The sequence below is a fragment of the Aricia agestis genome, chromosome 20 (genome assembly GCF_905147365.1).
Source record: "Aricia agestis chromosome 20, ilAriAges1.1, whole genome shotgun sequence".
NCBI lineage: Eukaryota > Metazoa > Arthropoda > Insecta > Lepidoptera > Lycaenidae > Aricia > Aricia agestis.
The window spans coordinates 9,407,176-9,430,134 of record NC_056425.1 but is presented as its reverse complement, the minus strand read 5'-3'; the positions used below and the strand labels follow the sequence as shown (position 1 = coordinate 9,430,134).

General features: G+C 35.7%; 2 protein-coding genes across 6 annotated transcripts in view; one reads left to right on the top strand and one right to left on the bottom strand.

The window, feature by feature from the left end:
- Positions 1-11,216, top strand: part of LOC121737012 (heterogeneous nuclear ribonucleoprotein K) — a 59,326-nt gene extending 48,110 nt beyond the window's left edge. For 3 of the 4 annotated variants that reach the window (XM_042128520.1, XM_042128522.1, XM_042128523.1), the window contains 4 exons: positions 6,549-6,677; positions 7,031-7,426; positions 7,832-8,001; positions 10,955-11,216. In XM_042128520.1, the coding sequence (XP_041984454.1) occupies positions 6,549-6,677; positions 7,031-7,426; positions 7,832-8,001; positions 10,955-10,997 (738 nt within the window). In that variant the 3' untranslated portion in view covers positions 10,998-11,216. Of the gene's footprint in view, positions 1-6,548; positions 6,678-7,030; positions 7,427-7,831; positions 8,002-9,108; positions 9,358-10,954 lie in introns of those variants that run through there. The other variant, XM_042128521.1, reaches the window with a different exon arrangement.
- Positions 11,217-17,290: 6,074 nt separating this feature from the next.
- Positions 17,291-18,859, bottom strand: LOC121737014 (lysM and putative peptidoglycan-binding domain-containing protein 3). Of its 2 annotated transcripts, none has more exons than XM_042128525.1 (3): positions 18,751-18,859; positions 18,422-18,602; positions 17,291-17,968 (listed from the first exon to the last, which is right to left on the bottom strand). In XM_042128525.1, exons 2-3 carry the CDS (start codon positions 18,560-18,562, stop codon positions 17,426-17,428), a joined length of 684 nt encoding a protein of 227 aa, XP_041984459.1. In that variant the 5' UTR covers positions 18,563-18,602; positions 18,751-18,859; the 3' UTR covers positions 17,291-17,425. The 2 variants fall into 2 exon arrangements, with proteins under 2 accessions (XP_041984459.1, XP_041984458.1); XM_042128524.1 differs by having other exon boundaries at positions 18,679-18,857.
- Between the last annotated feature and the right edge of the window lie 4,100 nt (positions 18,860-22,959).

Here is a 22,959-nt window from a genome sequence, read left to right as displayed (position 1 = left end):
TAAAGTATCTCCATACCAAATTTTACCAAAAACGGTTCAGCGGTTTGGGATTGGGTGTGAAGAGATAACAGACGGACACAATTTCGCATTTATATTATTAAGGGCCTGTGTCACCACTTCCTGATAAGTGCCGAATAGGCTATTCACCACTTATTACTTGACAGATGAAGTATGGAGAATCTGTCAAAAAAGTTGTGACTAGCCTATTACCCTTATCAGGAAGTGGTGAAACAGGCCCTTATTATAGTAAGTATGTATTTGTAGAATTGAATGTACTATAGCAGGGTTCAATTTAATAAGACCTACTTTTTATTTGGGGGTGAATTTTAAGCATGCAATTAGCACATTACCGAAATTAATTTCGAACTTAATGCGAGCGTTGGCAAAACATTTCGGGTTCTATTCCTCTGGGCCCCAACATCGATTGCTCGTAAATTGCGCTAGGTTTCGTCTTAATTATACAATTGTAGGTTTATTTGATATTTCATTCGATAACTTTTGCCGAATCTAAGCTATGGGTGGGCATTTTCAATATTATGTTGGTACACTCTATTTTAATGTTGTATTTGTTTAAATAATTCCGTACAGTGCTAACAATTCGACTTTATAGGTACCTAACTATAAAAACACTACCTCTAGATGTTGACTGCAACTATGTTCGTCCGTACGCAAATAAGCTTTAAGATTTTCCAACCTAAGGGTCAAACTATTCTTTGCCCATTTTCATCAAGATCGGTTCAGCGTCACAAGCTTGAAGTAAGAGACAGACAGAAGACAGACAAACATACTATCGCGTGTTTATAATATTACAATTTTAAGCCTGTTTCACCACTTTCTGATAAGGCTATCCACTAATAATAACTTGAGAGATCAAGTATGGAGAATCTGACAAAAAGTTGTGAATAGCCTATTAGGCACTTTATCAGAAAGTGGTGAAACAGACCCTTAATGTCGTATCATCGTAGACGGTGTATAACTGTATATTTTTATTCATTTCTTACTCACATTTCCCGATACCATTTCTCTGACGACACGTCCCATCGATCCCGGAAAGCTTAGGGAATGCTCTTTTCGGCAAATAACCGGAAAAACTCGTCAAACACAGACAGTATTTTCCATCCATTATGTCGGTATGTCGAACGTATTTTATCTGATCCATTACTATAATAGCGCGGTGTACAAATGCCAGTATTAACAAAAAGTGGTACGTCGATAAGACGATGAAATATCGGCGTGCGACACGAATATACTGTCATTTGTTACTATGTGTCATGTGTAATGAAGCACCCGAACGGTTGGATTTTGGTGGAATCAGCTATACTGTACTCGGCGAAACATGACGGTAGCGGTCATTGACTCCCTGTCAAAAAACTTGTCATTTTCTATAAAAACCGCGATTGACAACATCTGACACTTCATTGTCAATCGCGGTTTATACATATAGAGAATGACAAGTTTTTGACAGGGAGTCAATGACCGCTACCGCCATGTTTCGCCGAGTACAGTATAGATACAAATGCAGGGCTATAATTATTATGTTCATAGGTAGCCTGACTGCATTTTGAAATGTGTTTGTTAATACATGTCTTAAACAAATGCAGTCTGTTATATTAGACTTGCTAAGTTCCTCCATTGTTTTAGAAACATCTTAATATTATGTCTGTAGGTAGCCTGACTGGTCTCTATTATACCTACTAATTTTATGTTATTTTGTAAATATTCTAAATGATTTTGTTACTATGTGTCATTTGCGTTACATTTGCGAAACAGTTAGCTCTATAAATGTAGAGTTATACTGTTGCTCATAATTCGTCAAACCAGAGCTTAGATAACTTTTGACGAACCAAAACAAGAGATGAAAAATGCATCTGGTAGATCTTAAAACAAAATAACTATTCTTCATTTCAGAAATTTCTGCCTGAAGTCAAAAGACATCTATGTTAAATCGAGAGTCATAAAGTATCTCCTTATTAATATCATGTGTGTACGTTTTAAGCACGTAAAAAGAGCCATGGCACTCTTCCGTGGCTGTACACATGTCATGTCATGGCCTCATGGATCTAATTTGAACGCAGCATATGCGGTAATGACAGTCGCGGTGACACGGGCTGTTTCCGTTTCCGATCACACCGCATGCCGGTATGGCTTCGCCGCACAATCGATCTAGATTCGAGACCCAGTGTTTACTGGGTTGACGGTGTTTGGGGGTTAGGATTAGAAAAATATATGGGATGGGCATGATAGATATATTAAAGTTCACAAATCAGAATTAAAAAGAACGTAGTTGGTATTCATTTGTTGACTTTCTGGTCTAGAGTTATGCGTGTAAAATGTAAAGGGCGCTAATTTTTGTAGCTCAAATTATTTTTTTATGGTTGAAATGTCGCATCGAGCGTAGATTTTCTCCGAATTCGAAACCTTGGTGTGTTTGTACTAGACTAGGGTAGTCAATTACGTCTGGCAGAAACCACGTGTAAGTTTCCTCATGATAATTTTCTTCGCTGTACGAGCATTCGTTCTCTACTACCTCGGATCGAACCAGCGCCCTCTTGAGAGTGAATCAAACGTGTACTTACTAGGCCACGGACGCTCTTTTTTGCGTCTCAACTCCAGCAATATTTAAACGCTTCTTTTTATTAGTTGCCGCTGCTGTCAGCGTCGCTTTTTAACTTTATAATTGCAAAATCGATAGCTTCTGCATTTAAAACGCTGTTTGCTTTTCTTTAACCCCGTAATTGCGAGGACGATAACTTGAGGGGGACGTTAGCACTAAGCTTTGATATTGTTAAGTCGTTTAATGACAGTAAGCTCGTAATAGTGTAAAACGTATTATAAACGTAGCTAACATTAAGCAGCTTAAATGTTATCTTTTTATTGTCAATTTATGTCTATCTTACGCACTATTTAATACTGGAATGGTAAGCCATTTTCAATCTCTACACGTCTGAACTCTCCGTAATTATTAGTTCATTACTTCGGAAAGTGGCACGAAGTTTTAGGAAACGTATTATAAAGGAGTATTCACACGACGGAAGTCGCGCGAACAATTTCAGCGGCGTTCAGCAGTCGCCGCTGACAACGGGGCGGAAATTCCTCCGCCGAGGTGCCTATTTGTCGGACGACTTTTGTTTTCGGAATCGCTTTTTGGGAAGTTTCGGGGGGGTAGGCGTGGCGCGGGGCGGCCGTACAAGTGCAGCGCGGGGGAGGGGGCGGTCAGGTGTACCGCTCCACCTTGGCCACTTCAGCTCACTTCTGTGCAGACCGCCGCGCCGCGCGGACGCGTCACGTTGAGCTCGCGTGTTTACGACAGTGGTGAATCCTTTGTGTTGAGTGGTTAGTTTTTTTATGTGAACGTTTTTTTTTGTATCCAGCCAGTAGTGTATTAATCGGTGTCAGTGTCCTGTGTTTGTGCGTTGGGCACATGTGCGCGGGTCGATCGGTTTGCGCGTGCGCGCTGCTCGCCAAATGTCAACCGCCAAATACGATTGTTACAATTATAATTAATTTTTAATGATGCAACAAAATTACGGTTGACTTTATTGTATACTACCCCAGTAAGTACAATACAATACAATGTTGCATTGTTTCGATTGTATAGTATCGATTGGGGTTCTACCTTACTTATATATTAATAGTATCTACGCTTGTGATTAGTGTTTCACGACCTAGTTTCGATAATAACTTTATTTTCCACGAAGCGGTAATGATGTTTTAATACGAGTTACCGAAAGGCTTTTGTTGGTTTTACCGGCGCGGTGGAACTTTTATGCATTAATGGAATTAACTTAGGAGGAAATTACACGATTAAATTTTGGGCTGAGTGAATTTTGATAGCGTTTTTCAAATGTAGAGTCTTATCATATTGTTATGATCTTTTTTATTATATTTTCAAGTTTCATAAGTTATGATATTCCTGAAGAGATAATAAAAACTTTAGGGAAAATTAGGATTTTTTAAGCCTTTGTGATTCGTTGAAAATTCATAGTTTAATATTAAAATTTATAGCGTAATACGACATTCAAAAACTACTAAAGCCTTCTATTTGTAAAATAATTTCAAAAAATTAAACTCCGAATGTGACAATCAAGGGATGACCTTATTTCAAAAGGTCACTAACCTTTCTTGTTAATAATAATAATTATTTTGGTTCTTAATTCACATAATGCGGCCTCTCCAGGTTCGCGCGATATGATCTACTAACACAGGAATGGCGAACTAACACAGGGATGGAGAACCTTTTCGTATCAACGTGCCCTTTACTAAAGAAATCTTTCTAAAGAAGTCATAAACGTGCCATTCAATATATTTTTTTGTGATGCGTATTTCAAATTTTGCCTAATTTGATACACACTTATGTAGAAGCGAATCTATAGATCTTCATTGTTGGTAGAATAATTATTTCGATACTAGTTTTGTGACCAGCCTGCTCCAAATTTTATGTCATATGCCACTGGTGGCACGCGTGCCTTTGGTTCGCCATCCCTGTTATACATCACTTACACATGATGTAGATTGTAGATGGCTTAGCAATCATGGATTTTCAACTTGGCTAAACGTATAGCCTTATAATTTGTCTCAAACATGCGAAGTCGCTATATTCAATAATAAATGACGTTCCTTTATACAGCGGATATTGGCTTTTGACTACAAAGTGAACGATTTTACTTTGAACATATCCGGTGTGACTTTCGACTTTACTACCTGAGCGGTAAGGTTCAAAAACCTCTAGCATGTGCCGGCTGGTTTGAGCAGTTGTCACATGACAGCTGTTGAGTTGGGTACCGACAGGTTTACCTGTGTTTTACCTGTGAGTTTGGGAAAATGAGCCTTATGGCGTACAGATAAAGGTCAAAGGAGAGGTAGAATAACTCATATACCTGGTTAGGTAGCCTTACCTCGAATTACCCTCGTTCTGTCGTGAACAGTAGTCAATAAGGGAAGTAATGTGTTTGACGGCAGAAATTGGCTTGTATGTACCGTATTTGAATATTTAAAAAAAAACTCTTGCTTTTTGTAAGCACTGTGTGTACAGATGTTATAGTTAAATTTTTTATTTATGAAAAAAAGGGGACAAACGAGCAAACGGATCACCTGATGGAAAGCCACTTCCGACGCCCATGGACACTTGCAGCATCAGAAGAGCTGCAGGTGCGTAGGGTAGGGAATTAGGGTAGGGAAGGGAATAGGGTAGGGGATTGGGCCTCCGGTAAACTCACTCACTCGGCGAAACACAGCGCAAGCGCTGTTTCACGCCGGTTTTCTGTGATCAACGTGGTATTTCTCCGGTCGAGCCGGCCCATTCGTGCCGAAGCATGGCTCTCCCATGTCTAATGTCAATGTTTTATCCTTGTCTGTCAAGCCGCTTTTCTAGTGGGGCAATGACAAAACATTAGTGAAACAACTTCAGACAGGGTCATAAATTACATTATATCAAGCTAAAAATAGGATAGTGTAACTTAGCTTTAAATATAGATTAGAATATTTGTATACAAGTTTATCCCACGATAATCTTACATTTTTTCTTGAAAACTATTTTATGTTCTTTCCCAGGACCCAATTTTCATCTAAATCACTCCAGCGCTTTAAGCCTTAATATGTAACAGGCAGAGAGACTGTCGCATTTATAATATTAATTATGAATTCCGCAAAAATAAATGGGAGTTATGACTGAAGGAAATGATATGATATTTTATTTCCTCAAGCTAATAACTGATATTAGATGGGTATTGATTTGTCATAAATATTTGCTTCCGTAATACCTTTTTTACGACAGTCCAAGATAAATTATATTTATTAACCATACCTCCATGATAGTCCATACCTAATATTAGATATAAATTCGCAAGTGTGTCCGTTTGTATGCCAGTCGGTTCATAATATGAACCGACTGGCATACAAACGGACACACTTGCGAATTTATATCTAATATTATGTTTCAGACCTAAAAGATTTAACTAACTTTTTAACACTATAACAATCAAACTTATTTGGATAAGAATTAAGATGCTGCAAACATAGATCCTACATCCTTATTATTTAACGTCAAACTCAATTTGTTTACGGTGTAAATAATTTAGAAAGGACAATGTTGATAATCTTGTGATGTATCTTTAGGGATGATCGTGACACTTTAGGAGTCAGTATCAGAGTTTATACTCGATAGTAATCGGTGCTCTAGATTAGCCGTGTTCGTTTCATTTTTCAACTACGCATGCGCGGCTTTTTTCGCAGTTTGGCAGCTGACTATCAACTTCATAATTGAGTGTCATGTTCTAAAATATTATCAATTTCTGTCAGATTTTAGAACATGACACTCACACTGACACTGATTGAAAAACGAAACGAACACGACTAATGAATATAATACAGATCATAAAAGAGACACGGCACACAATAAAAAAAGAATATTGTCTGTGGTCCGGTCACAGCCGCAGTCATGCCTTATTAGACCCACCTTTTTGTCAGTTGCGTTGCCTTTGTCAATCACAACATTTCTTTTCTATTCCTAAATTATTGTTATTTAACCACCGTATATTCTCTATTGACAGAAAACTGGCGCGCGACTTAAGATCTTCTCAAACCCGGCGCCTCAGAGCACCGAACGTGTTGTGCAGCTGGTTGGCCGAGACGAGGCGGTCGCTGCGGGAGTGAGAGAGGTGCTGGAGTTAGTGCGACAGGTGAGCTTGCTGTCTCTTTCACACACACATTTGAAAATTATCTCTCTTACAAGTCGGATGCAATGCGCTTCTTACACACCGATATGCTCCGACTATAATATGTTAGACCCCATTGGCGTTGATAATGCTGTAACAGTGACAGCTATGTCTTTTACTATTTCACAAATCACATACGCGCTCGAGCTGGCGTGCGAGTGTGTTGAGTATGTACGCACAATGCGTGTACACGTATACATATATAAACTTTTAGGACCGCTAAAAATTCTAAAAAATATGAATTATGATAATGACAAAATAATATATTATCCAGAATTTTCAGCAGTGTATAATAGTATTTTATCTGTAAATTTCAGGTGCCCATAAAAGGAGCGATCCAGGCGTACGACCCTCATAACTACGACGACTACTATTCCGACGAGTATGGCGGATTCGGCAACGGCCAGGGCGGGCGGGGCTCGCGCGGGGGCCCGTCCCGGGGTCCTCCGGGCCGCATGCCGCCCATGGGGCCCAGCCGCGGCCCCCGGCCCCCCGTAGGCCGGAACGGCCCACCGCCGAGACCTTTCAACGACTTCCCGGGCCCCGGACCCAGAGGGGGCAACTTTAACGGCCCCCCGCGCGGCAGCTTCGGCAGTAACAGCGGTGGTGGGGGCAGCGGAGGCGGCTTCGGCCGCAACGGCCCCGGGGGCAGCTTCAACGGCAACCAGGGCGGCCAGGGCGAGACCACTACGCAAGTCACTATACCCAAAGATGTTAGTATATTGTTTCCCATGTTTAAATCTTTACTCCACGTACAAGTTTCAAGGAATCATAAAGAATATTACGATATAAGGGAGTGCGGGGTATTTTTAGCGACTTCAAAAAAGGAGGTTATGTCAGTGTCGAATACACTGCACCTTCCCTCAGCCTCTGTACATGTGCGTGGAGTACTTGCTCAAAATAAAGTTACTACTTAAACAATATTAATTCAAAATTAATTGCAGCGCAACGATGTTGCGAGCGACATCTAGTATTTAATGCCATTAGCATGTATGACAATATTTGTATCAATGTTGTGACATTGCAATCTAAAAGTGTTTACAATTTTTACAAAATAACTAATGGGCCATTAATTACAATTTTACGGTAACACCAATATTTCATTATGCCGTTTTCAGCTGGCCGGCGCGATAATCGGCAAAGCGGGTACCCGCATCCGCAAGATCAGAGCGGAGAGCGGCGCGTCCATAGAGATAGCGGAGCCGCTGCCCGGCGCCAACGACCGCATCATCACCATCACCGGCAGCCCGCAGCGCATACAGAAGGCGCAGTATCTGCTGCAGCAGAGGTACAATATTACATACTAATAAATTTGATAAATAAGGTCTAACAAAACTAAGTGATAATACTTTAGGGATTGTAAGGCTAGCCATAGACGGACCGAATCTTGCAGTCGAGAGAGACTGACTGCAAGTTGCGGTTCCCGCACGGCGATTTGCAGTTTCCATACTAAATTCATATTCGCAGTACACGGACCTCTAGAGCAGTTGGTCCCGACTGCAACTTGCTGTCCGTCTATTGTCAGTCTTAGTGTCTCTTATATTGAGTTCACTGTGAAAGTAGCAGCGCCTAAAGACCAAATTTTTTATTGTGATTTGTATGGACAAGGGCCCGAGAGTCAGGACTTTTCCCATACAAACGTTAAAAAAAGTTACTCTTTCAGCGTTGTCACTTTCAATCTTCAAAGTGAACCCAATGCAGGGAACTCATACACACCCTAAAGCCGCTATTCCCAACCCGCGGCCCGCCGGGACTTTATTTGTGGCCCGCGTGATGTTAAACCATTTTGAAATTCACGCCCACCGGCAAAATAACGTAGTCTACGTGATAGTCGTAAAAATTTTTCCACTTTTAAATCGTTAATTTTGAAGAATGTTATTTTTTAACCCTAAAAAAGATTTGTTGCGTCACGCGACACCATAAGACCAAAACATGTTTGTGGCCCGCATGAAAAATAGTTAGGGACCACTGCCCTAAAGTATTATCACCTAGTTTTGTTACACCTTCTATATTATACTCTATTACTAATAAACTCCTGTTATATAGTACGTTTCTAATTTGCTTACATACTATGTTTCATTTCAGTCAATATGTAAACAAAAAACGTATATTCCTTTACTGTTACTTAAATGTTTTATTCCTGTTTGAAACGTTAGAAAATGTTATTACCTAATTGATAAGGAAAGGACATCGCCACTAATACTTTGTTTACGATTTGATTTAATGGAATTGAAACGGAACACATAGCTACTTGTCTCTCACTCGCACGCCTAAGAAACAAAAGAAAAAGAAGAAAAAGTACTTTATATTTATACACATTTTAAAGACAGTGTATGCCATAATGTTTTAAATTTATATATAAATGCAACAACTAATTTTAATTGTTTTGTATTAGAGTATTCGAAGAATTTCCCGAAATGGCTCAAAAAAAGCCCTAAAAATAAATAGAACTCTCACATATGACTGAGAGTTTAAATATCAGGTAAAAAATATTATGATAACTGAGTATTTCTATTGGGTCACCTTGAATCTATCTTATTGAGTTGAATCTAGTAGTTCTTCTTGATTTATGACTGCTGTTAGAAAAGTATATATTCTGGGCCTTAAGTCAAGCTGCATTCGATAATTTTAACTGTGAAGTAAAAGTAAAATGTATTGACTAAACCATAGATACCGCATGTGTATGTACTTCGCGTGCCATATCGCGTTTCCAAACGACGAGCAATGCTCGTCTTTTGAAAGTCTGTTCTTTAGTCTGCTATCGGAATCGGTGGTCAATCGGAATTTTAAACATGCCTCAATTCCTAATTGTGACGTATTGAACTGTAGAAATTCAAATAGAAACGTTGGCCTAGATAATGGACACGTTTCTTATCACCGGTACGTCACAGTAGGTAGGAAAAAGTGGCACGCTCGTTTTCATAGAAATGGAGGGACATATTGCGATATCTATCTCGATCTATGTCTGTGGACGAAACGCATTGCAAACTCCATGTCATTTAGAGATAGATGTGTTTAGTCAAAACATTTTTTTAATTAATTTATTAACTTGTTTTAGATATTATCGAATTCCTTTAGAGTTTAGACTCAAGGCCCTAGTTGTTGAATTTAGTAGCAGGGGTAGTAGATAATAGATATCTATTCATATTATACAATTTCTTATACTTTATCTTCTATATATTTAGTTGTTTTCATTAAAATTTGTGTTCATCCTTTCATTTGTATTATTAAACAATAATGACTAGTTTGATAAGTAAAAGGAATTCAAAATCATAATATCATTATCGTAGTCAAGAGTTTCAGGTTACATATAACTAGGTGCTTCTTCAAATAGAGTTCTAAATAAGTTTCGGTCGTCAAAAGATATATTATAATTAACAACTTTTATTATCTGCTGTTGTGAAAAGTTCTGAAAAATAATATTACTTTCTTAATAGTGTCTAACTTATCTATACTGTACAGTACAACTATGTTTACAACATCTTTTTATATGTGATAATATATCTATCGTTGGTCACTGACTTGTATCAAGGTTCCATCATATTTTGATATTATCTGGATATATTAAGAAACTAGTTGTACTTTCTAATATTTTGTGCTGTATACTAATTTTGGACTGTGTTAATACTCTTATTAGCGTTAAGAATACAGTGAAAAGCTAAAATCAAAATTAACTTATGAAATACAAGTCTTGTTGAACATACGCAATATTTGATTGTCTTCTTAGCGCCAATAATATACTACAATCTATCATTATAATATTGTGATAATACTAATTGTTTTTCATCTGTCTTGTGTGTGGTAACATATCTAGGTGTGTCTAACTGGGCGGCTCGGCAGGAGCGTTGTATGGAAGACTAGTGATTTTGTTGTTTTATGTGTAACTAACAAGAAATCACTAATCTGCCTACAAAGCACTGCATTATCGTCGGCGGCGCGTTGTGACTGACTACTTACTAACCGTATCTGTGCTCAATCATTTTTTGTGTTTTGTAATCGTGTCCACTTTAGATTTCTTAAAAATTAACTTGAATGAGTTGAAGGGAAAAAAGTTGCTATGAAAAAAATAATTTATTATTACTTTTTAGTTTTTATTAAGTTTGACGTGGACACCATAACAATGTGTGTAATTACTAAATTAATGACCTAATCGAATAACAATAATTTATGTGTGTTACATTGTTGTTTTTTTTTCTATGTATGTATTTTGCATTTCTAACAGATATTTTTTTAATTTGCAGTGTGCACGAGAGCAATCCAAACTTGGGACGCGGGAATTTCTGATTTACATAGAGATATAGTATAGATATAAGATGCTATCACTTACCTGATGATATACAAGCATGTAGATTGAGATAACGAACCTCAGTTTTAAAGATATTGTGGAAGTGCATTTATCCTAATAAAGTTTAATTTTATAAATAAGGAATCGCAAATATGATTTAATAATGGTTACATCGATCTATTTTAAGTGATTAGTCGAAATAAATGTTTTATTTTGTATTATTTATTGTTTCATTTACCTACTATTGGATGAATTTAAAGTAGTAGGTCGTGATATCTTAAGCCGACTGTTGTCTTGGTATATTAATATAGGTCCACCCGCCATCTGGTTTCCCTATTGGAGCCTATACGCCTAAAAATATTCATAGTTTGTGCGATAATGGCTCTTAGCCAAAGCCATAAGGCTAATATAAATTTTGGCAGCTCTCTTTTTGTATGTACTGTGTATGTTTGCTTGTTCCGCCTTAGAGCCCTAACTACTGAATGCAGCATCTAGATTTGCGATATGCTCCGGGTACAAATCAGGTGACGTGACTATGACGTGTTGTGTCGTAAATGGTACAATGCAATTATACTACAGAAGGGCCAGGCCACAACACTGCGTTGCGGCGTCGTATCGGAAAAATGAAAACTAGCCCTATTAATTTGTCGCTTCACAAGAATAACGTTGTGTCTGAGACGCATCAAAAATCGTTTATCGGGAACCGTACATTTTTTGGGATAAAAAGTATCCTATGTCCTTTCCCGGGACTTAATCCATACCAAATTTCAGCAAAATCGGTTCAGCGGTTTGGGCGTGAAGAGGTAACAGACAGACAGACAGATAGACACACTTTCGCATTCATAATATTAGTATGGAAGTATGGATGTAAAAATGAAGCGACATACACCCCTGCGGCGACGCACTCCGTTGGTGTGTAATAACCATGGTGTGAAATAGCAGTAATAGCTAATAAGCTATTACACACCATGGTTATATCCTCAGACCAAATAAAAATACTTTAATTAAATCTGAGGGTTGTAAGTTGTAACTTATGAGTTATGATATAACTTTAATAGTTATGTCATTGAATTAGAACCGTGAAACTTTCGTGTTCCAATCAATATTCATGGCCGCATTGTATAACGAATCACGATTTTGTATCACGAATTCACCAACCACGCTTACGAGCAAAACAATAATATTTAAACCATAAACCTATAATGCTAAAGACCAACAAAGAGTGCGAGAGAGAAGAAAATCCTTTATGGAATTATAACAAGATAAAAAGAGAGAGGCAGTCTAATGAAAATTGTAACCACTTTTATTTGACAGGTCGTCAAAAGCACAGAGTACTTTATTATATACTGGAATAGAGACCTCACTCCCTTTATTTTGTGGAAACCGCAATAAAGCGCCATCTGTAACTTTACAACGGTCTAGTACCGTCGTAAAGTTACAGATGGCGCTTTATTGCGGTACTATAGATTCTAGTATTACTATATGTACCTAAATATTTATAGAATATTAGATGTACATTTAAAATTAAAATAAAACAACAGAATTTTATACATTTTATTTATTACAAGAACATTATTTTATTTCAAAACATTTTAAAGCAACACAACACTTCTACAAAGTACAAAGAGTCCTATCTCAGTTCTTGCACAGGAGCAATCTCACAGCACTTACAATTTACAAACACACAAACAGGAGGAACGGAGGCTCTACTCGACGGACATATGCACAGAAACAAACAAATTTCTCTGCATTATATATTAAGTCTATGTTTCTCCGTAATTCGTAAGCCGCAAGAAAAAAGCGTAGACGCATATCTATGACAGATAGCACCAAACTCTTCTTCTTCTTCTTTTTAATAATGGCTCCTTGGTGAGTTGCCACTTGCCAATATCAGAGTGAGTGGCAAAGACTCCGTGCTGAAGAAGGTCTAATGCTTAAAATAAAATATTTTCAATAAAAGGTATGTATTGTGTTGTATTTTTGTAACATAACAGCTATAATATTATTTTTCCTTCTGGTAACATCGATAAAAATATCCCAACAAAGATGTCAAAGTCAATCAAACTTTTTGCTTTCGAGTGTGGTGCGAAGCATGTAAAACCATAAACTTAACAGTGTGCTCTACAATTTGTCGAGTTGTTACAGTTACAGGCTCGGACATTGTTGCTCGCCTGTCTTTCTTGCAAAAATTAGGGTAAGGGATAGTTCCCTTTGTGAGTGTGGGCTAGACGAAGGTACATCACGATCATATATTTTTCTCTTGTCCTAATAACCATTGTTCCCTATATGATCTTCTCCCCGCAACCATTCCCCGTCCTATCAATTTTAAATCTGTGTCATGTTTTGTAAATACGTCATTTATTAAAGTGTTATGTACATTTATTGATACTAATAAAATAAAATTGTAATTAGTTAGTAGTTACTAACCCTAAATGTTTGTGTTGTTTTAGGTTCTCTCAACAGACTCATTTTATAAAAGTAGTATACCGTACACTTGTTTAAAATACTATTTTCATAAAAGATTCTCAAATTTTGTATATTTACTTATGTATTTTAGTTGCAAATAACTCAGTAGTGACATCTAGTACAATTTATGATAAAATCTGATGCGAAAGCTTTACAAGCGCCATCTCTTATTTTGCGACGGAGTTATTAACTATTATTATCCTACCAAATTAAAAAGTAAGCATTTCATACAATAATTAGGTACTTGGCTGGTCTTCTTTATTTTGGAGGTTTAAAATTCTTATGTTACCGTGTCAAACATTCTAAGATTGTACACCCTGGTCAAAAGTCGTCAGTCGTTTTTATGCCCTTTCGGTATTTCCAATATATTGTTCAATTTGTTTGTTATTTTTAATAAATATTATTATATTTAAAAATGTTGACTTGTGCTGTAATTGTTTGCAGTGTAAATCATAAGAATAATCCTGAAAAATATACATTTCACAGGTAATTAATCTTCATGTCCTAATTGCTAAGATGTGTTTATTTTCGCTCTATTCTGTCTTTAGTTCTCTATTTCAAATAAAATATTATGAATCCTCCCTTTTACTTTCATATTTTGCGTAACTAAAGGTACTATTGTTCTTATATTACACAAATTTTGAAGAAAAATTTTTCATCAACATCTTTTACATATACGCTAGTGCTTGAATCAAATTTATCGATATGCTTATCGATATTTTACAATAACATAAAACTAAAATTAAAAATCATTTACCTTTATATTTATCACCTTAAGCCCGGTCGCACATTATCCGAAATTTCTGATCAGAAAAATTCGGACGCCCGGCGGAACGCACTCTGTTCATACATTTTGTTATAGACCCATCATACTAAAAGAATTTCTGACGTGTCAAAATGTACGAGCGGGGCGAGGCGTCCGAATTTTAGTGATCACAAATTCGGATACCTAATGTGCGGCCGGACTAAAAAGGACATATTATCTTATTTTAACTAATAGTATATTATAATATAGCTAATATAATATAACTACTATAATAAAGAGTGACTCTAAAACTAGAGGAAGGTTTATATTTATATATCATAATCATTTGTTTTACAGATTCCCTCAAGATCCTCTAATAAGAGGAAAATGGCTGAAATTAATTGGGCGTGTTGGTTGGAATCCCAAGAAAAATTCAACAATATGTAGCAAACATTTCATTGAAAATTTTTAAAGAAAAAGTAGAATAAATACTATTTTGGTTAAAGGAGCTATCCCAACTTTATTTGTGCCAGTAAGTTTGACATACTGTTGCACTTGTTACTGAAGCAATTATTAAAAATAAGCAATTATAAGCAATTATTGCTTTTTAGTTCATTTAAGATTATACTTATATGAACTAAAAAGTATTAAATAATCCTTATTCTGTACTCAATCTTCATAATTTTGAAGTCGGTACCAGTCCTAAGTATATAAGTTGCAGTTATACCTATTCTGTCAGAGAACTGCCGATTAGGTTAGCTGGTACCGATTGCAAAATAATGAAGATTCAGAACAGAATTAATACTGAGTACAGAATAAGAATTGCCATTACCTTGGAAGTCGGTTTTAATTTTTTGTTTAAAAAATGATAATTTTACTCTTTTTAGCTGTCCTTAAGGTTTTCTATACCTACAGTTGGTGTTTTAAAAAATCAAAATCAAAATTGCTTTATATCTGAACAAATCTAAAATAAAATATATTTTCAGAATACATGGAGCCTACCACCGGTTCGGGAACTAAGCCGACGAGAAGAACCGGCGCCAGAAACTCGCACGGGGCCCACTTTTTACCAAAAAAAGTGAGAAAAAAAAATAATCTTTTAAAATAAAATTTACAATGCTGTAACTAAAAAATATACAATGTAAACATAGATAGATACATAATAATTGTAAGTCATGTAGAAGTAGCCTTGCAAGCAGTAATTCAGCATTCCCAAGATGTGCCATCGCTTATGAAATCATTGACCTTATAATAGGCTTTGGCACAAAACGTTCTTTGACTACTTTTTTAAATTTATTAATCGAAAGATTTTGAACGTTTTCTGGGACCATAATATGTTCCCATTTGAATATCAAGGAGTCACCTCGATTTCTCATGGTTTCCATCACCAGACCACCACTTTTGTGAACATGATACCTACTCGGAACAATACAATGTACAATAAAAGAAAAAATTTGAAAATCGGTTCATAAACGGCGGAGTAATCGTTGAACATACATAAAAAATATATCCACAGCCGAACGTCTAGACTCCTCCTGTTTGGAAGTCGGTTAAAAATAATTATAATAAAAAATATTATGATATTTTATTATATGTATTTAATTTAAGAATAAAATATACTATACTATGTGTGTTGTTTACTTTCAACGTTTACTTTCAATGTAAGGACTGATTTACCAGATAGATTTTACCTGAGTAATAAATAAGTAACTTTATAATGTGTTATGTGTATGTTATTTACCCCTATAAGAACCTCATGTCATAACATATCCGACGATTGAAAAATCATTCGAAAAGAAAATGTGTATCTACTTTTCAATCGTCACCTTTTTTTGCCAATTAAAATTTATGATACCTAATTTGAAATACAAATCTGTCAAAGTTGCATATTATTTATTTCTTATAGAAACTCAGGTAAAATAACTCGAACGGACTATACTATCGATAGCAAAATACTATACTATCGATAGTAAAATATACATCACTAGCACACGCACACATTGACAGATCGAAAATGGTCACGCATTTTCGGGTTGTCAGATGGTCTTTACGACAGTATATATTAAGTCTATGATTTAAACGATGCGATCCATTACTTATAATATGATGAAAGAATAACTAAACTAATAAAAACACTGCAGCTACTTGTTTTCCACTATAAAATCGCTAATTTAGACGTATGTAATTTTTTAAACCCTAAATTTTGGTTGTGGCCCGCGCCATCAAAACTTCAACGTATATGTGGCCCATATTAGAAAAAGGTTGGGTACCGCTGCTCTCAGCTCTAGAGGATTCAGGACTATCAATTACAGACAATAAGACAGGCAACTTTCAATCCTAGCAAAATGTCCTCCCCCTACTTACCTGATCAAAGTTGCGAGCAAAAACAATTTTTTTTTTATTACTATCAAGCTAATTTTTTGTGAGTAGCTTCATTTTGATAAGACGAATAACATTTTTTTCTGCGAAAAATCTTGAAAGTGGTAGCTAACAGAGATAGAAAGGATTTCATACTTTGTTAATTGATGGTCCTTAAATATGGATTGTTCTATTTGTAGGACAATGTTACTTTTAAACTATATATATGACTATTAAATATTAATCTATCAATATACAAAAAATCTGTTCGTTAGGGTTCCGTTATAGGGTTCTGTAATCAACAAAACTTGGTTGACTACTGAACCCTAAAACGGAACCCTAACAAGCAGATTTTTTGTATATTGATAGGTTGATATTTAAAACAAAAAGTTAGCTTGATAATAATAATAAAAAATGTTCTATGGCTCCCGTACAAAAAGTATGATATACATTTAAAAGATAATTAAATATTAAATGGAGTGTTTGAATCTTATCTAACTCAACTCATCAGCTTACTGAATGTTTTACTTAATATTAACATCTTTGTGATACATTGCATTGTTTATTATAGATTTTACAATATTTCACAAGACTGCTCTATCATGTGAGATGGTGTGAATAAGATATTGAAATTCTGAAAAGAAAAAAAGATGAAACTACAAAATGTTTTCTCACCAAAGATAAGGTGCACCAAAAGATATTGAAGACAATAAAAATAACAAATAACTTAATTATGTTTATTTTTGAATCACAATAATGTTCCCTTAATTTTACATGTATAATACATATTCACAGTATAAAATGTTATATAAAAACTTCCGTAACTTAAAGCTTTTCGTCGCATAGTTTATACTAAAATCACCGGCTTCCATACAGTGGTGGCAGGTCTGCATGCTCATGCTTGTCTAAATAAAATAATACATACACTAGTGGCACTACAACTCCTAGTAGCAGCACAAAACATAGAAGATGGAACCATTTCAATCCAAAATCTGCTCCATGGGCTGTGAGCTCCTTCACAACGACCGTCTCAACAGAGACTTTCTCTTTACTCGGTAAAAGCTGAGTGTCCTCAGATACAAAATCAGTTTGTTCTGAATCAGTAAACGGAATTACAGAAGGAGCAATTGTACTATTTAAAATCATTGCATTACAATCTAGAGCGAGATCCACATCTTTTGGTGTGTTGCTTTGATTTTGCATAGATTGTGAGTTCTGCAAAAGACTTTGCATGTTGAGGCTGGTAGCATTGTCACTAGATGTAGACGGCTGAGGTTCTGGTGGCTGTGTAGGAATGAGTTCTGTCAGCACTGAATAAGGAGTGACAGGAACTTTTATGGTTCTCTTTGCAAAAATTTCATTATCTTTATGTATTTGATTTATCCTCTTCAATTCTGAAATCTACAAGATAAAATGTCTTATCAGAAAACAAATAAATATTAACTTTAAAATGATTATATTGTTATTGCATTACAATGATCAGCATTATCACATGTAATGTTAGTTTCTATTTAACCGAGACCGAAAATTTATTGGATACAAATATTATAAATGGGATAGTGTGTCTGTCTGTTACACCTAAACAGCTTAACCAATTTAGAAAAGTTGACATGGATCTAGGTGCTGGGAAAAGTCATAGGATACTTTTGATCACAGCAAAATGTATGTTTTGTATTGAGAGCAACATGTAGTCTGTTTATAAAATATTTTTAACACTTTCCTCATACAACTTATAATTCATAAGCATTCAAGAGAGGATAATTTTAACAATGCCATGTACTGCCTTGAATTAGGTATAGTGTATTTGTTTTAGTGTTAATGTGCAGAAGCAAAATAATTATACGAAATACTTACAGAACAATGAAATCTGAGAGCGATAGCTTGTAGTGTGTCCCCATCCTGAATTTGTGCCTCTATAAAATGTTCCTTAGGTTTTATCCTGTACAGCTGTATCTTATGATTTAGCTCATTACCGTCTTCTCTATAGCCGTTCATGTTGGTTATCAGATCATTCTCATTATGAAGAAGTCGATTCCTACGCAAAAATTTATGAATATTTACTACGTAAACAACAATCGTCAACTAAAGTCAGTCAAAACAACACAACTTACCTTTGTTTCATTTTATACAAAAACTAAATATAGCAACAGCTATCATGACCATGTGAATAATTATGTTAATACCTGGATGTATTTCTTCAATATAAACAGTTTAAAACAGTATTTATTTACGGATAATTTCTAAAACAGCTGTCGAAATATTCAACAGGACTCATCTTTGACACTGAAATTATTTGACAGGACATTGAAAAGTGACGTTTGATGCCACATTGCCAATGTTAAGAATTTTAGCACAGATAAAAATTATAGTAGTCTTTAAATATATTATTCTTATTTTATGCCCGGGCGGCGGGCCGCACCTGCGTCACAGTATAGCAATATGACATATCCCTATAATATTGCTATACTGTGCCTTCGTGATGGCTTCGTGGACGATCTGCGTTTATCGTCCAATGATGTCGTTTCATAAGTCATAGCACGAAGCTTCGTATAACGATAGACGCATGTGCGGCCGCAGCAGTAGCGTTTTCGAATCTAGTTAGGGTATGCGCGCACGGGCAACTTAGTTGCTCGGCGATTTATTTGTCTCTTAATGAAGAGAATGAACGTTTTCGTTGCCCAGAGCCCGCGACGCAACTGTCTCCTTCCCTATTGGTTTCTATGCAAGTGCGCGCACAGGCAACAAAAAAGTTGCCGACCGGCCAGTTGCCACTCGACCGCCGCTGCGTGAGTTTGTGTGTACTTGCAGCAATGAGTTTCTAAAATACTAGAGTACTTTCGACATTCATTCTAAAGTAACTAAATTTTTTTTTGGGTATGATCTCAATTTCATAAAACTAGTATAAAATTTCCCGAGAGTCAGCCGATCGCTCCATAGTGGATGCACCCAATATTCTATTTTTCGACGCTTTCTTCGGTTTTTATAGTGCAACGACCACAGCCGTCTCTACCAAATCCATGTTGATGACTGTCAAAAAAAAAAACTGAAAAAAGTCGGGTTGCTGTCGCTCTCGTGCGCGCACCCCAGCGACATGGCAATTATTTTTTCGAAAGAGACAAATAAATCGCCGAGCAACTAAGTTGCCCGTGCGTGCATGGTCTTAATCTAGAACTGCCCCGCCCCCGGGGCAGGGCAGGCAGGCCGCAGGGCAGGGCACATGACTAGTGATTGGACAGTACTAGTCATTGGACAGAGTATAAAAACACTCTATTTATTAAAGGTTGCTTTATAAACTACCTGATTTTCTTTAAAATTTTAATTTTTTTAAAGAAAATCACAATATTTATTAAGGTTGCATTAAAATTTTAAGTATTGTGTTTTTGTGCTTTGTCCAATGACTGGTACTGTCCAATCAATAGTCATTTACCTTATAATTAAGGCGAGGATAAACCCCAATTTGTTATTCCGTGACTCCCGGTTTACCTAGTTCCAATATAATAACGAAGTGTTAAAAAATATGAGATATAAAGCACAATATTCAAAATACCTTAAACCATAAACATTTTAATAAAACGTAATACTTTGGCTGTAATTAATTTACAAACTTACCTCCGAAAAAACTCTATTTCATCGAAATATAAGTATTAACTAGGATAATTGTACATTTTATTTGAATAAATTGTTAGTAAATCTATATTAAAAATTCTTTAACCGAACAATTTTGTTTCTTAATATTTATTCCCAAAGATATTTTAAAAAAACATGAAAAATAGAGAAGATTCGCCCGAGAACCTATAGTTTTATGCTAAGCTAAAATGAATCTTATTGCGATGCGTATACGCTTGGTCTTTGGTTGTGTGCAAGGTTATCGTTTTTGATTGAGATTAATCCCCGCCTATGGACGCTGTAAAGCATTCGTGTACTGACACACAAAAAAATTGCGTGTTAATTTATGAATGCATAATGTTCTTTAGATGATATTTTAAAACAGGACTGCACTCAAAATTTAACAACAAACAATTTTGTGGGTTAGGACACAAACGCTTAACAGCGACCAAATATAAACTTGATTTTATCTCATTCCTGTGAAGTGATTTTTTTAGGGTTCCGTACCCAAAGGGTAACAACAGGACCCTATTACTAAGACTTCGATGTCTGTCTGTCTGACTGTATGTCTCCAGGCTGTAACTCAAGAACGGTAATAGCTAGAGAGCACAGACTACTTAGGGATACTACGTATCTAGAGAGTTGAAATTTTCACAGCTTATGTATTTCTGTTGCCGCTATAACAACAAATACTAAAAACAAAATAAATTAAATATCTAAAGGAGGATCCCATACAACAAACGTGATTTTTCAAACATTTTTTGCTCGGTATCAATGATGACAACATATTGGCACCTGAAATGTTCACAATATACTCAGCTGTATAATATATGCTTAAGTGATTATTAATAAAATTTAGGGGGGCTCCCATATAAAAATATCACAATTTTTTACTATTTTTGCTCTATAATGGTACGGAACCCTTCGTGCGCGAGTTCAACTCGCACTTGACCGATTTTTTTTAGCTGCACTGTCGGAAAATGTATTTCTGCGTAGTCATCGGCAATAACATAAGCTTAAACTTTTATTATGGATTCCTACATAAAAGGGAGTAAAAATTTTTTTACGATATTATTAAATTTTAATAAAATAACAGTTACATTAAGTAGGTGTCAAATTGATCATAATAAAACATAAATTCAGAAAACATACTGGTATTCAAGATATACATAATTGCACATAATTCACTATGTACAAAATTATACAATACACTGGGGTTAAGGTAATTTAATTCCTTAATTCAGATATACATCGTACATATATCACAATCTCAACGCATTGAATAGTCCAATATAATATTAAATATTACGCTACATCCAAATTTTCTTCGGTGTCTCAACTCTAAAAGAGTGGTATTATAGAGAAACATTATATTCTAGTAATTGGTATGGACCACAGTATGGACATTAGAAAGATTTAAATTTTGGATCAATAAACGATTACGTACTGTAAGAGTTTTATATTTAAGCAATCTTAGGGTCAATTGAAACCACAACGAGACGCGTTGATGCATTTCTAAATTTGTATGGATTTGATCTACGATTTGACAGATTTGCACGACGACTTAAGCAATTGAAATTTGTTAAATGATCAAATCCATAGGCTGGTTTTATCGCTAAGCGTTTCGGCAGCGCCTTTGTAGTTGTTTTGCTCAGTGCTTGAGCAGCGCGCTAGACTGTAAAACGCTACTACTACCCCCATACGTCTTCGAACGCGCGCGCTCCAACGGCGCTGCCGAAACGCTTAGCGATAAAACCAGCCATTCAAAGTTAGAAATGCATCTACGCGTCGCGTTGCGGTCTGAATTGGACATTAGAATTATAACACCTTTTTATCCTTTTAACTGTTTCCCTACAGAGTATTATTTTGTCGCATGTTAAAATTACAAAATACATAATATCGACAAAGAAAATGGAGTAAAAATTTGTAAATCAGATGCTTTTTACAAGCTAATAATAATTTTATCGATACTGCGGCTCTTCATTATTTCATTTTGAATTGAATTAAAACATTATTTTTACAAGATCCCAAACTTTACAACAATCCTTTGTCGCTTTTTCTGCTGAATCGTCTCTTTCCTTTTAACTTTCTTCTCCAAACCATTCTCTTTGTCTATGGTAAACAACAATTCTAGCCGTATTCTTTTCGTTTTTCAATGCGCTTATGTAGCTTCCGCGCATGCGCAACAGTAGAAATTAACATCAGTTACTGTCAGATTTAAATTTTTAACCCATGACACTGACATTAATTTTTACCATTGCGCATGCGCAAAGCGCTGCACATGCGCATTAAAATTCGAAACGAATACGACTAATTATACATAATTCACAAACGCTAAATATAACACAGACATACATCATGTACAATAACTGGTAACATACTCAGCAATTAAATCACAATAAATATATCACAAATCAATTACAAAGCGATAATTAAATCAAATATTTACACTTATTTAGATATTTTTTAATCTGATCGGCATACTATAGGATACTAAAGGAAAATCAAGGGTATCAAATAATATTAACCGCAAAAAAGTTTTATATTGGCAAGACTCATAGATTCGATTTTATGTAAGAAGAAGACATTACGACTCTCAACAAAAAAGTAATATACCATATAACTACTTAAATTGGACTACTTTCCAATTAAGTTTAAAATACACTTTGGTTTGATTAACGATCATTTTGATTTACTACCATTCCCTAAATAGTCCAAGTTGTATAAAATAGTCCCTTCAAAGTTGAATGTATATTTAAGTATGAACAATACTCGATATATAAGGC

Coding starts and splice junctions, on each gene's coding strand:
- LOC121737014 (XM_042128524.1), bottom strand. Junction 17,969..18,421: donor CTCTCAGATTTCATTGTTCT/GTAAGTATTTCG, acceptor TTTATCTTGTAG/ATTTCAGAATTGAAGAGGAT.